This window comes from Antechinus flavipes, chromosome 2 (assembly GCF_016432865.1).
Source record: "Antechinus flavipes isolate AdamAnt ecotype Samford, QLD, Australia chromosome 2, AdamAnt_v2, whole genome shotgun sequence".
NCBI classification, from domain to species: domain Eukaryota; kingdom Metazoa; phylum Chordata; class Mammalia; order Dasyuromorphia; family Dasyuridae; genus Antechinus; species Antechinus flavipes.
The window spans coordinates 501,370,589-501,386,120 of record NC_067399.1 but is presented as its reverse complement, the minus strand read 5'-3'; the positions used below and the strand labels follow the sequence as shown (position 1 = coordinate 501,386,120).

General features: G+C 33.6%; 1 protein-coding gene across 3 annotated transcripts in view; it reads right to left on the bottom strand.

Annotated features, from left to right (window-relative positions):
- GPR107 (G protein-coupled receptor 107) overlaps positions 1-15,532 on the bottom strand; it is a 99,863-nt gene that overhangs the window by 46,358 nt on the left and 37,973 nt on the right. For all 3 annotated transcript variants that reach the window (XM_051980195.1, XM_051980193.1, XM_051980194.1), the window contains exon 14: positions 10,181-10,224. In XM_051980195.1, the coding sequence (XP_051836155.1) occupies positions 10,181-10,224 (44 nt within the window). The remainder of the gene's footprint in view (positions 1-10,180; positions 10,225-15,532) is intronic.

The following is a 15,532-nucleotide window of genomic DNA, read 5'->3' as shown; positions in this document are numbered from 1 at the left end:
GTGTAGTTGGTTCAATTCATTACTGCTCTATTAGAACTGATTTGGTTCATCTCATTGTTGAAGATGGCCATGTCCATCAGAATTGATCATCATATAGTATTGTTGTTGAAGTATATAATGATCTTCTGGCCCTATTCATTTTACTCAGCATCAGTTCATGGAAGTCTCTCCAGACCTTTCTGAAATCCTCCTGCTGGTCATTTCTTACAGAACAATAATATTCCATAACATTCATATACCACAATTTATTCAGCCATTCTCCAATTAATGGGCATCCACTCAATTTCCAGTTTCTAGCTACTACAAAGAGGGCTGCCACAAACATTTTTGCACATACAGGTCACTTTCCCAAGAAGGGAATATTTTTGAGATATGTTACAAAGATAAAATCAATAGATCTTAGAAATAGATGAAATATGTGGAATCAAAGACAGTAAAAAGGCATGAATGAGATAATATATGTAAAGTGCGTTGCAATTTCTAAATATTATATAAATGTTAGAAGCCAGGGAGTATAGCACGTAACATTATACCCAAAGTCAGGAAAAACTTGAGTTCAAATCTAGCATCAGACATTAACTTCTGTCTACTTTACTTTCTTCATTTGTAAAGTAGGGGTGATAATAGTATTCTCATCTGCCAAGATTTTTGCAAGAATTAAATTAGATAGTATTTGTACAGTCTCTTATGAATACAAGCTTATTATTACCATAATTTTTGTTTTGTTTTGTTTTTTGCTGAGGCAAATGGAGTTAAGTGACTTGCCTAGGGTCACACAGCTAGGAAGTGTTAAGTGTCTGAGGCCACATTTAAACTCAGGTCCTCCTGATTTCAGGGCTGGTGCTCTATCTACTGCGCATCTAGCTGCCCCCCATAATTGTTAATAACAGATAAGTAGTTATTACTATTATTAGTATATAGGCATATTTGAAGTAAAAAAAAAAAAAAAAGCAAAATCTTAGACAGAAAGTCTTTATCACAGAGATCAATAAGGATGCAAACTTAAAACCGATGGGCTCATGCTATCTTAAACAGAAAACAAAACAAGTTCAAATTTTGGCTCTGCTGCATAAATCTCTAAATCTCATGAAGAGACATTGGCAAATCACTTCTGCTCGTTACCTTTTGTTTCCTCATGTATGAGATGAAGGGCTATATGAGAGATGGGGTTCTAAACCTGGGCCAATGAACTTGTTTTTAAAAATGTTTTGATGACTGTATTTTGATAAAACGGGTTTCCTTTAAAATATTATGTTTTCTTTATTTAAAAATATCTTTTTAGTGAGGAGTCACTAAATTTCACCAGACAGACAAAGGGTTCCAATGAAACAAAAAAAGGTTAAGTTACCTCTAAAGTTCCTTCCAGTTTAAAATGCTATCATCTACAAATTCTGTTGTACTTTTTCACTGCCATCAGGATAAGTCAGACCTTTATAATAGCTCTACTGTTGAATGCTAGAACAGATGGACAATTCACACCATAACCCCAAAATCTGAAGTTAGATGGTAGACCTAATTTGACTTTGTTACAATATATCCCACTAGCCCAAAGAAAGAAATATATTTTAAGATTTAAAAACCTGATTCTAACAAAGATTTGCCTTTTTGTTTGTAATATTTCCCTGGGCTCCCAAATAGCAAAAGATTTTAGCTAGAGTGCAGCATAACTCCTTTGACCAAAAAAAAGCATTAACAGTCCCCTAAAATGTTTGATCAAAAAAGTTCTGAACTAATACAAAAATATGTAGCAATATAAATGGAATATTATGAAGCAACATAGAACATCTGTCAGAGTCCAAGAGCTGTGCCAAAGAATTAAACATGCAATCAATACTAAAAGCAACAGACCCTTTTATTTGGCATATTTAAGGGAAAACTGGGGGGGGGCATTTAAGGAAGTAGAGAGCAAGGACAAGTGAACAAAGAGTACAAGGGCAGCTTACTAACTCTCTCTTTATTCTTTAGGAGTTAAAAACAACATCTAAAGCAAGGATAGCATCTCAACCTTCTTGTTTCAATGAGGCTAGGATGAGTAGCTCTAAACTAGAATAAACCCTAAATCTCCTTCTACTAAGACAGAGAAAAATACATCTAAGAAGGATGGGGAAAGTATATGGTCAGAAGTCTTAGACAGAATAGGCAGAACATGATAGGAAAAGGGAGATCATGAAGATCTAGGAATCCTGGACCAGTGCTGCAGGACGGACTAAATAATTTGGGAATCATGGGAATCACTCAGGCATTATTTGAGAATAAAGAAATTACATTAAGTCCTAGACCAGAGCTGCACAGGTACTTTGGAGCAAGAGGAGAGATTCCATTCAGGCAGGCATAATTTGGTTTCCACCTGTGAGGTCATGGACAGGGACCAGACAATTAGCTAGGAAATTAATAGTTTCTAGCCTACGATAGTCTAGAAATTTCCAAAGATGGTAAAATTCCAGAAATGAAACAGAAAAAGAGGCACCAGGATAGAATAGCCTGATGGACAGAGATGGTTTTTTAAACCAGAAAAACCAAAGTCTTGTCCAGATTAAATAATATCTACCTTACCTTAATATTATCTAAATACCCTTTATAGATATCCAAGTTGCTTTGTAACTTCAGAGGTGAAGAGATAAGAAACCAGAAGTGAAAGAAAGAGTTACATTTCATGCCCATTTCATTTGCATTCGTGGCAATGAAACAGTTTTACTTTAGTAAGTCTAGTCACTCTCCACTTTCTGTCATTCTGTACATTGTCTCTCCTTTCAAAATTGGTCACTGAAAAGGCCCCATGCTGTCACCTTGTGGAAAAACCACAAACTGCGAGACAGACTGTATAGTACTGTCATAGGTCACAAATTCAATGGATGTCTGCTCAACCTTGCTTCCCTTCATTGAGGATCTTGGATAGCAATTATGATCTCCTCCTTGATACTCTCTCAACCAAGAAGAGCATAGAATACAGCTTCATTCACAAGCAGAAATCGCAGTAGAACATAAAGTGCCATCAAATGTTATTGGGAATGACTTCCTGGCATTCTGGATAAGACAAAGTGAAATGTTATTGGGTACTTGGGACCAACTATTGGTTAATGGAAGGAAAACATTAACAATAAGTTAACACATGCTGCTGACAGTGATTGCCTCATGTTTTCAATATACTTTAGGGATGAAAAAAAGAAAAGAATGCAGGAGGTCTGTAAAAGAAAATCAGGAAAAGCAGAAATGAAGGGTAGAGAGGCAAGGAAAACAAGAGAAATAAAGAGAAGGAGAGGGAAAATAGGCATTTATTTTCCCTCAATTAAGAAAAGTACTTCTCAGGACTTAAAAAAAAAATTAATCAGAGTTAAAATAATGGAGATGGATATAACACAATGCCAGAAGAAATTCCAAATATCTAAACTCAACAAAGAAAACTGAAGGGAGGAAAATCTCTCCATTTAATTATCAGCAGCATAAGTGGAAAACCATTGTATATGAAGCCAAAGAAATGGGTTCAAGTTCTCATTCAGTCATTACTCTGATCTTTCCTCTCTGGGCTTCAGCTTCCTCACCAATAAAAAAAGGAAGTTGGCTTAAATGACTTTAAAAGCATATTCAGCTCTCAGACTTGTTCATTTGCTTTATGTAAAAAGGCTATTTCTTTGCTTTCATAATGCAACTCAACTCACTGTTGGTAAAATTATGAATTGGTCCAACCATTCTGAAAAGCAATTTGGAATGACAGATAAAGAAACCACACTGTCCATATCCTTTGTTTCAGAAATTCCACTGTGAATCATATATCCCAAGAAGATCAATGACAAAAAAGAAAGATCATATAAACACAATGATTAAATAGCAAAAAAAGTGGAAACAAAGTGGATGTCTTATCAATTGAAGAATGGCTAAAAGTTATGTGATCACTATGGTAATTGCAAAGAAGCAATGTAAAAACATATATGAAATAAAGGAAAACGAAACAAGCAGAATCAGGAAACCAATATATGCAATGACTAAAGCATAAATGGAAAGATCAAGAGCCAAACAATCTAAACTGAATGCTGAAAAATTACAATGACAAGCCTAACTCCAAAGAAGAGAAATAAAGACACTCCAACCACTTTCTCAAAAAGGTGGGTAACTATAGCTATGGTTCATCATATACAATATCAAATCTTTGGAATAAATTGGGTAATTTTCCTGAATTGGGTTTACTTTTGCTCTTTTTAATTCTTCATTATAATGACTGGCTTGTTGGATGGGAGAAGACAGAGGGAAACTGGAAAACATAAATGATCAATAAAAACTTTTATTTTAAAACTTAAAATTAAAAGTATTTGACTTGAGAGAAACGTGTATATATGTGTACATATATACAGTTCATAGGAGAAAGTTAATAAGATTAAATAAATCAACAATATGATATAGTTGTTAATAATAATAATATGTATAATAATAATAATGTGTGTTTATAAGCAAAAATGCAACTTAAATGAGAGACCAATATGCATTAAGAAGCAGTACCAATGTATATGCAATCCTATGGCTACTGTGGTGGTATATACATTTTTGAAAAAAGACTAGAATCTGCTATGATGTTAAAATGACCAATTTATGAGCCTAATACCTATAGTAATAAAAATCAAATCAACAAATATTATGTGTAAGACAGTGTGGTATTCCACAGAATATATTCCTCTAATGAGAGAATATAAGAGATACATTAATATATTAAGTACATAAGAAAGACATAAGTAAAACGATGTTCCAAATCTGAAGGGAATCAGTTTTTTAGAGGGATGGCATCTGAATTAAAATTTAAACAACAGGTAAAAGACAGTCTAAGCATCCAGATTATAGAACATGTAGAAGAGAATACTATGAAGCAGCTGGGATCACAGAATCATAGGGTTAGAGCTGTAGGAAATTTTGCAGGCCACTGAGTCCATTGCTTCATTTTAAAAATGAGGAAACTGAGGTGACTTGCCCAGAGTCACCCAGCTGACAAGTGTCTGAAGCTGGATTCGACATCAGCTCATCCTAATTCCAAGACTAGGGCTTTCTCTTAGACTATACCATGCTGCAGTGTGATACACTATACTAAATGCTAGTTTACAGCATTTAAACTTTACTTCCTAAAAAGCTGATGTGCTGCAGAGTTTTGAGTCAGGAATGACATTTCTTATGTATAGTTTATGTCCCAGATAAAGGTTGCAATGCATACTTTAGATTAGAAGCAATGGAAACATTCCCCAGTACTTTAACTTTATTATACTTTTAAAGAGGAAAAGGAGGTAGAAATATATGCAACAAATTTTCTTAAAAATCAAACAGGTTATAGAGTACAAGCCAAGATGGTTGAATAAAGACAGAAACTCATCTGAGATCTCCCAAATTTCCTTCCAAAAACTTTAAAATAATATCCTGAGACAAATTCTGGGTTAGTGGGATCAATAAAAGGACAGGGTGAAACAAATTTCTAGCCCAACATAATTAAGAAGATCATAGAAAGGTTTATGTCATTGAGGTAAGAAGGAGTACAGTCTAGTATGGACCATACTCCAGCAAGTCAGCAGCAAGTCTTTGAAGCAATAGCTTCTGCAGTCAGCTCAGAAATAGAAAGGGATCAGAGAACTGATCAGAGACATTTTTTGCAGGGAGCAGGATTCTGCTGCATTGCCCATATAGAGTTTCAGGTCACTGTCCCAAGGTGAAGAGAGGTACTAGCAGGAACAGGAATCCTGGTGACAATTCTAGGGCAGAAAAAAGTATTTGTGGTCACTCACAATTCAGAGCACAAGCCTGAAGGGACATGACCATAACTATCAACACTTCATACCACAATGGAGAAACTGAAAAGTTATAGATTCCCAGAACTATCTCTGAAAACAGAGCATGAAAAACCTGATACTTAGACAATGTCCCCTCTACCCTAGGAGCAGAGCACAACTTTGACATAGTTAAAAGTCAAGAAATAGGATGGAAAAATGAGCAAACAACTAAAAAAAATCCTCAAGAACCTGTCTATATAAAGTTACTATGGTTACAGGGAAACTCAAAACACAAAGACTACAAGAGTCAAAATAGCTACATTCAAAGACTAAAAGAAAAATGTGAATTGATTTCAGGCTCAAGAAAAATTCTTGGAAAAACCAGAAAGGATTTTTTAAAATTAAATAAAAGAGGCAGAGGAAAAATTGGGAAAATAAATGAGAGTGATGCAAGAAAATCAAGAAAAAAGACACAGACATAGACATAGACACACATACACAAACTAAAGCAATTTAAAAAACAAACTGGGGGCAGCTAGGTAGCCCTGGAATCTAGGTGAACCTGAATTCAAATCTGATCTCAGACCCTTACTAGCTGTGTAATCCTGGGCAAGTCACTTAACCACGATTGTCTTCCTCCTCCTTCCCCCCCAAAAGACTAGGTCAAATTGTAAAAAAGGCACTGATGAGAAATAATCACATGGAAAAAGAAGTACAAAAATTTACCAAAGAAAAGAACTCCTTAAAAAGTATAATTAGTCAAATGGAAAAGGAGATACAAAAACTGACTGAAGAAACTAATTCATATTTAACATGTATTGGTCAACCTGTCATCTGGAGGAGGGGATGGGGGGAAGGAGGGGAAAAATTGGAACAAAAGATTTTATGATTGTCAATGCTGAAAAATTACCCATACATATATCTTGTAAATAAAAAGCTATAATAATAATTAAAAAAAGAAAAAAGAAACTAGTTCCTTAAAAATTAGAACTAGATAAATAAAAGCTAATGACATCAAGAAACAGAAAATAGAAGAAAATGTGAAATATTTTACTGGAGGGAAAAAAAACCTGACTTGGATAATAGATTAAGGAGAAAGAATTTAAAATTTACTCAACTTCCTGAAAACCATGATCACAAAAAAAAAAAAAAAAAAAAAAGAGCATAAATATCATCTTCTATGAAATTATCAGGTAAAAACTACCATGATAGCCTAGAACAAGCGGGTAAAATAGAAATAGAAAGACTATACCAATTACCTCCTGAAAAAGATTTCAAAATGAAAACTCCCAAGAATATTATAGCCAAATTCCAGGGCTCCCAGGTCAAGGAGAAAATATTGCAAGCAGCCAGAAAAAATTAATTCAAATATTGTGAAGTCACAGTCAAGATTCAGCAGCTTTTACATTAAAAGATTGAATGGTTTGTAATATGATATTCCAAAGAGCAAAGGAGCAGAATTACAACCAAGAGTCACCAACACATTATAATTCAGTATAATTCTTCAGGGGGAAAAAGTGATATTTAATGAAATAAAGGACTTTCAAGCAATGCCGATGAAAAGTTCAGAGATAAAAAAAAAAAAAAAAAAGTTCAGAGATAAATAGAAAATGTGATTCACAAATACTGAAAAAGTAAACAGGAAAGAGAAATCATATGGTATTCAATAAAGTTAAATTGTTTACATTCTTATATGGGAAGATAACTTGTAACTCCCAAGAACTTTAACATTATTAGACTAGTTGGAAGGATTCTGCATAGACAGAGGGCATGGGTATAAGCTGACTATGATGAAATGATATGTAATTAAATAAAATTAAGGGGTAAGAAAATGGACTGCACTGAGAAGAGAGAAGGAAGCAGTAAAATGGGGTAAACTATCTCATGAAAAAGAAGTATGAAAGAGATTTTATAATGGGAGGGAAGATGGGGAGAGTGGGTGGACAATGCCTGAACCTTACTCTCATCAGACTTAGCTTAAAGAGGGAATAAGTAGAGGGAAAGGGGTGGGACTGATAGAAGGAAGAAGAAATTGGGGGAAGTGGTGGTCAGTAGTAAAACATTTTTAAGGAAGGCAAGAGTAAAAGGAAAGAAGTGAAAGGGGAGGGACAAAGAGAGTTTGAAAAAAATAAAAAAAAAAGGGAAAAACAGAGTAAAAATAACATAGCATATACGAATATTTGTGGCAGGTCTCTTTGTAGTGGCCAAAAACTGGAAACTGAGTGGATGCTCATCACTTGGAGAATGGCTGAATAAATTGTCATAGATGAATATTATAGAATATTATTGTTCTGTAAGAAATGACCAGCAGGAGGATGAACTGATGCTGAGTGAAATGAGCAGGACCAGAAGATCATTATATACTTCAACAACAATACTATATGACGATCAATTCTAATGGACGTGGCCCTCTTCAACAATGAGACGAACCAAATCAGCTCCAATAGAGCAGTAATGAATTGAACCAGCTGCATCCAATGAAATAACTCTGGGAGATGACTATGAACCATTACACAGAATTCCCAATCCCTATATTTTTGTCTGCCTGCATTTTTGATTTCCTTCACAGCTAAGAGTACACTATCTCAAACTCCGATTCTTTTTGTACAGCAAAATAACTCTTAGGACACGTATGTTATATTGTATTTAATTTATACTTTAACATACTTAACATGTATTGGTCACCTGCCATCGGGGGGAGGGATGGGGGAAAGAAGGGAAAAATTGGAACAAAAGGTTTGGCAATTGTCAATGCTGTAAAATTACCCACACATATAACTTGTAAATAAAAAGCTATTAATAATAATAATAATAAAAAATAACATAACATAGTAATCATCTGATAAGGGCTTCATTTCTCAAATATGAAGAAAACTGAGTCAAATTCATAAGAGTATGTCATTACTCCGCTGATAAATGGTCAAAGAACATTAACAGGGAATTTTCAGAAGAAATCAAATCTATCTATAGTCATATGAAAAAATGCTCTAAATCACTACTGATTAAAGAAATGAAACAACTCTGAAGTACCGGATCATACCTATCAGATTGGCTAATAAGTCAGAAAAGGAAAATGACAAATGTTGGAGACAATGTGGGAAATTGGAATATTAAAGCATTGTTGGTGGAGTTGTTAATTGATTCAACTATTCTGGAAAGCATTAAAAACTATGCCCAAAGGGTTATAAAACTGTGTATACCTCTTGACATAATAACACTACTAATTCTGTATCCCAAAAAGATTTTTTCAAAAAGAGAAAAAGGACCTATATGTATAAAAAACATTTATTTGCAGCTATTTTTGAATTGGCAAAGAATTAGAAACCAATGGGATGGTAATCACGTGAGGAATGGCTAAACATTTGTCATATATGAACTGTTATATATGTTTGTGATGGAATACTATTGTGCTATAAGAAATGATGTGTAGGATGCTTTCAGAAAAACCAGAAAAGACTAGAGAATAGTGTACATAGTAATAGGAATATCTTATAATGATCAATTGTGAATGGCTTCCCTAATATTCGGCAATACAATTATCTAATAAACCAATTACAAAGAATTCCAGAGAAAGATGGACTTTGAATGCAGACTGAAGCATATTTTTTTAACTTTATTTTTCTTGTTTTTCTTTCATAACATGACTAATATGGAGATATGTTTTGCATGCCTGAACATATATAACCTTTATCAAATTGCTTGTCTTTCTAATGAAGATGAGAGAGAATTTGGAATGCAAAATTTTAAAAAACAATTAAAATTTGTTTTTGTATGTAACTGGGAAAACAAATTAAAAAAAACAAACCCCAAACCAAAACAGGTTACAAAAAATTTAGAGGGGGGAAAAAAAGGTAGAGGTTAATGGCTCTCTTGTTTAAAATCACCAAATTTTAAAGGTCCTTCCTGGTTATCCAAGTCACAATTTTAAATTAATAAGAACACATCTATTTCTGCAGCTTGTTAAATCAACTGTGAAGCAAAACAGCAGGAAGGATTGCTTTACACATACCCATCTGAACTCCAGAGGCTGGAAGTGATGCCACTCATTTTCACAAGGAAGTGTTACCTCAGCCAACGAAGAACAGGATTTTATGCTCTCAATTCAGTTTGTGAGGTGAAAATCACACTCATGAGGGGAGATGAAATGAGTCATTCTATTAAACAATAATCTTCCCAGCCCCCACATACAGCTAAGTCCCTGGACTCTTAAATACTAGCTTCTTTCCAAAACAACATTAACCCAACTTGGCTTGCCAGGCAGCTGGAAAACCAAAAACATTCATTTTAGCAATCTACATTGATTGCCATTTAATAAGAACATGAGTTTGTTAACCAATAGTTTTTCTTACTCTGGCACTCAAAAATATAGGAAAGTTGCAAATCTATTAAATTAGTGTAGTCTCAAATATCAGAAAAGTGGCCTTAAAAATAAATGAACGTACCTTTTCCATCTGTTGCTGAGGCCTCTTGTAAATGTCTTATTGACCTAAAAACAAATATTCAATGAGTACAAGTTAGCTCATGAATTTACATTTCTTTTTTCAGGTTCTGCCACTAATTATAACTTGGGAAATTTTCTTTAATATTTCTGAACCTCAAATACATATTCTTTAAAATAAAGTGAGGATAGATCAATTGGTCTCTAAAGACTAGATTTGAAATCAGAATTCCAGAACTGGAAAGGATCTCTGGGACCATCTAATATTAAGTCCCATGTGACAACAAATTTCCTCTACTACACGTATGGCAAGTGGTTGTTCATCCTTTGTCTGAATCTTCTAATAAGAGCAAACCTATTTGCTCTGGAAGCAAATCAATCCACTTTTAGAGTGCTCTATGCAAGTTTTCCTTTATACCAAGCCTCTTTGCAACTTTTGTCCTTAGCTCCTAATTCTGTCCCCAGGAGACAAGCAGAACAAATCAAATCTCCCTTCAGATATTGTTTTTTTTAGTTGTATTTTTTTTTAAACTATGGGGAATTGTGTGTGTGTGTGTGTGTGTGTGTGTGTGTGTGTGTGTGTGTGTGTGTATGTGTGTGTGTGTGTGTTAGTGACTTGCCCAGGGTCACACAGTTAGGCTGTGTCTGAGGTCAGCTTTCAACTTAGGTTCTACTGACTAAGCCTGATAGGCCTAGGGCTCTATCTAGTTAAACCACCTAGCTGTCTCTGGATACAGTGCAATCTTTTATTTCTTCTTTTAAAAAAAAGGTTTTATTGATGTATTTTGTTTATACAGCCACCATTTCTAGATATATCTATATTATATGCCAAGTTTCTAGCAAGTTCAGCATTTTAAATGCAATAAACATATGTAAGGCAAAAAGCACAGTTGAAACAATTTTACTATTACAGGATTAAAAAGGACAAGACTCCAAAATTAAAAGGATGTAAAATGCTACAGCCATAGTCACTACAGCAAAGAATAAGCTGGAATAGGAATACATTATTTAATAGCTCAAAAGTACATCCCCAAGCCTTTTTCTATTTCAGACTTCCAAATATGTCAAGACTATCCCAGATGACAGCCAAGCTCCAACCACAACTTCCCTTCCCTGTGCAGGGAATAAAGAAAAAGAGTGAAGTTAAAAGCCAACACTGTACCCAAGTGTCCCAATTTTCTGAGGAAAAGTTTCTTATCTCCTCTCAAAGGCCAAGAATGATCATTGCAATTACATAGTGTTCAATAGTTTTTCACATTAATCACAACTATCAGGTTCCCCTCTTAAAATATTTCCTTCTCTATGACAAATCTTTCTACTTTCTTTAACCAGTCCTCACAAAACATGATTCTGAAATCCCTTAACATGACAACTTTTGTTTATACTTTTGTATACACTTTAACTGAGAAATGTGATTGCTAATGAGGCATCTGAAAATTAACACTGCAGAAAACAATCTGCCGAGGGAAGACAAATTTGAAAAGTGATAGTACTTCTCTTGTTCTGGAGTTTGTATAAACAGAACCTAGATTGCATTCATCTTTTTTGGCTATATACCATATTACACTGTTTACTCAGTATAAGTAACTGTTTACTTATACTGATAATGCATGCAAAAACCTTAAGTAACTTTCAGATGAACTGTTGTGTAGCCAGGCTTCTCTTATATTTGTGAAACATATTTTTTTAACCTAAGGCTGACTATTTAATATTATTACATTTTACCTTGTTAGATTTGATACAATGATCTAAAAAGTCAAGATCTTTTTAGACCTTAACAATCCCTCAAATGTGTTATTTATCTCTTCAATTTTTTTGTCCACTGAAAAAGTGGTCACTATGAAAATGTTAAATGGCACCAAGTCCACAGTGAGATTACGGGGTACCAGAGAAAAGAACTCTTTCAAAGAGAAGTCTAATCATTAAAGACTATTTTTTGCCTTTAGCCATTAAACTCAGATCTGAATCCACTGAAATAAACTGTTGTTGAGGTCACACAACTCCATGGTATGAAAAACTTCTCTAAAAATCTGGGTAAGCTTCATCTTTCTACATCATTCTTCTAATTCAAGGGCCAGCAAAATATAGCCTAAGAGCCAAATCCAATGGCTGCCTAATTTAACTTACAAAAGAAAAAAAATTCTTCCTTCAAAAATAGGCTGCAGATTATAGTTTGCTAAACCCAGTTATGATTTTTCAAAAGTTTTATTTATACTTTTCTCTTTTTTACACAAAAGTCATCTGATATAACAATCATCTCTACCAAGAAGACAAACTATTATTTCACCTCCTAAGTCCTGGAATCAAGTTCAATCATTGCTTTTAATATGCCTTTTAATGTCAAAGAATATAAATAGTACTTTTCTCATAAAGTTCCAAATAATTTTTCAAAACCGAATCAATTCACAGTACCAACAGTACATAAAATGTGTCTTTTTTTTCCATAACCCTTTAATACTATATTCTACTTTTATCAATTTATGTAATAGCATGCTTTACTTTGCATTTCTCTTAATAGACTTTTTACCATATGGTTTTTGATAATTTGCATTTTTTCTTCTGAAAACTATTCACATCTTTTAATTACCTACTGAGGATTGGCTCATATTTTTATATCAACTCCCTGTATGTCTTGGATATCAGACTTTTTTCAAATTCATGTAAAGATTCCCTCCCCCTCCTTGCTACCTATTAAGGAATTGGAAACTGAGTAGATGCCTATCAGTTGGGGAATGGCTGAATAAGTTATAGTACATGAATGTTATAGAATATTATTGTACTATAAGAAACAATCAGCAGAATGATTTCAAAGAGATTTACATGAAGTGATGCTAAGTGAAGTGAGTAGAATCAAGAGAACATTGTACATAGAAACAATGAGATTATGTGATGATCAACTATGATAGATTTGGCTCTTTTCAACAATGAAGTGAATCAGGCCAATTCCAATAGACTTGAGATGAAGAGAGCCATCTGCATCCAAAGAGAGGACAATGGGAACTGAATATGGATCACAACACAGTATTTTCACCTTTTTGTTGTTGTTGTTTGCTTGCTTTTTTTTTCCTCTCATTTTTTTTTCTTTTTGGTCTGCTTTTTCTTGTGCAGCATGATAAATGTGGAAATATGTATAGAAGAACTGCACATGTTTAACCTATATTGGATTACACGCTATCTATGGGGAAGGGAAGGAGAAAAATTTGGAATACAAGGTTTTACAATGATAAATGCTGAAAACTATCTTTGCACATATTTTGAAAATAAAAAGCAATTATTTAAAAACAACCAAAAAAACCCCCCTACCTATTATGTCAAGTAGTCAATAAATCCATAATCATTTATTAAGTGCTTATTATGTGCCAGGCACCTTACTAGATGCTGGAGAAACCAAGACAAAATACAATTCTTGTGTGTATGTGTGTGTGTGTGTATGTGTGTGCACGTGTGTGTGCATGCACATACATGTGCAAATACAGACACAATGCAAATTTGGGATTGGAAAGGACAGTATTAGCTGGAGGATGGGGGACAGTAAGAAAAGGCTTCAGGTAGAAGGCTTTGAATTATGAATTTGGTTATGAATTCTTCCCCTAGCCATAATCTGAAAAAGCACTTCCTATCATTCTCTGTTAATTTTTAAATGATACAACCTTTTATCTTTAGATCAACTATCAGAAGATTATGTAGGTACAAATGCTAGTCTACCAAAATGCTTTCTGCCAAATGCGTCCTTTCCCAGCAGTTCATGTTAAATGGGGACTCTTCTCCATGATAGCTTGTGTTTTTAAGTTTAATAATTGGGCTACTGGGTTGTTTGACTCGAGTCTTTCTTATCTAGCTTCTTTCCCTGACTTATTTTTCTTATTTTAAAAACCAATACCAAATAGTTTTCATGATTACTAATATGTAATTTGAAACCTAGTAATCCTAAGCCCTTTTTATTCTTTAAAAAGTCATTATTTTCCTTCCTAATATTCTTCCTAATAAGTTATTATTATTATTTTACCAAATTCCATAAAATAACCAATCAATAATTGATTGGTATGTCACTAAAACTATATCTTTTTTTAGTTAATATCGTCATATTTATTAGATTGGCATGAACCAAGGAAAATTTCTCTAAGCATTGAAGCATTCCTTGATTTCTATAAAAAATATATTGTAGTTATGTCTACTTATGTCCTAATTATATCTTAGGAGTATAAAAATTATGAATTTTTATTGATAGAAATAAAAATATTTTAGTCTAATTCCATCATTTTAAAGATGAGAAACTTTAAATTCATAGCAACATTTTACCAAGTGCTTTAGACTTGCATGACATGGAGATGCCCTCTACTGGTTAGCTAGGAAAGTCCCTGCTTAAAGGTGAAGATGAAGGAAAAATTCTGCCAAGAGCCAGGATTTGACCAAAAAAATCAGATACCATGATAAAAATCAGAGACTTTGAAATAAAATAAAATAATATTTACCAGTGGGGAGAATAAGTCATCATAGTTCATATCCAAACTGGACATATTAAATAGTGACAGAAGATGCCTAAACAAAAGCCTGATAATTTACTAACTAAATTAATGTCTTAATCTTTTCAGTCAGAATTTCATTAAATTAAGATTTTAACTCATTTCTTAAGAATACTTTAGTAGTTATCTGATTTACCTTCTCTACTTGCCTGCAGCTAATTTTCATAATAAAATTTTAAATTAAGTATGCCAATAGGATGCTATTTCTAATTAGATCAATCCTTGGATCAGTCTCTACATAGCTAGTGTCCTTCACTTATACAAAGAACAGTACAGAGTAAATGGTTTTATGATAACACCAATTCTTTAGCATTTAGTGATTCCCCCTTTTGGGTCTTCTCTTCTCTAATTTTATAACATTTTTGAGAATATATCATAATGCAATGGTGTCAAACTAAAATAGAAATGGATTCATATGGGCTGTATATTATATTGACTTAGAAAAGCATAAATTAGCATTGTCTGTGTCATATTGTAGTTTTATTTATTTTTTAAAATTTCACAATTATATTTTAATCTGATTCTGACAATAATGGAGCTTTGCTTCTAAAAGTTTAATATCTCTAGTGTAGTAGATGTGAAGCAACTAGGAAGGCCTGGATTCAAGACCCACTTCTACTACATCCTGGCTGTGTGACCTGAGTGAGTCAATGAAACTCTCAATGCCCTTTAGCAACTCTCTGGAAGTAGAAGTAGCTGAAGAGTTACACATATACATAAGTAAAAGAAATTTCCTCACTGGGAGTTCTCCACATCTGTGAAATCTTAAGTCTGATCCCCCCCAAAAAAATTCCACCAAAAAAACCAACCTCAAAAATTAAAACAAACTAAAA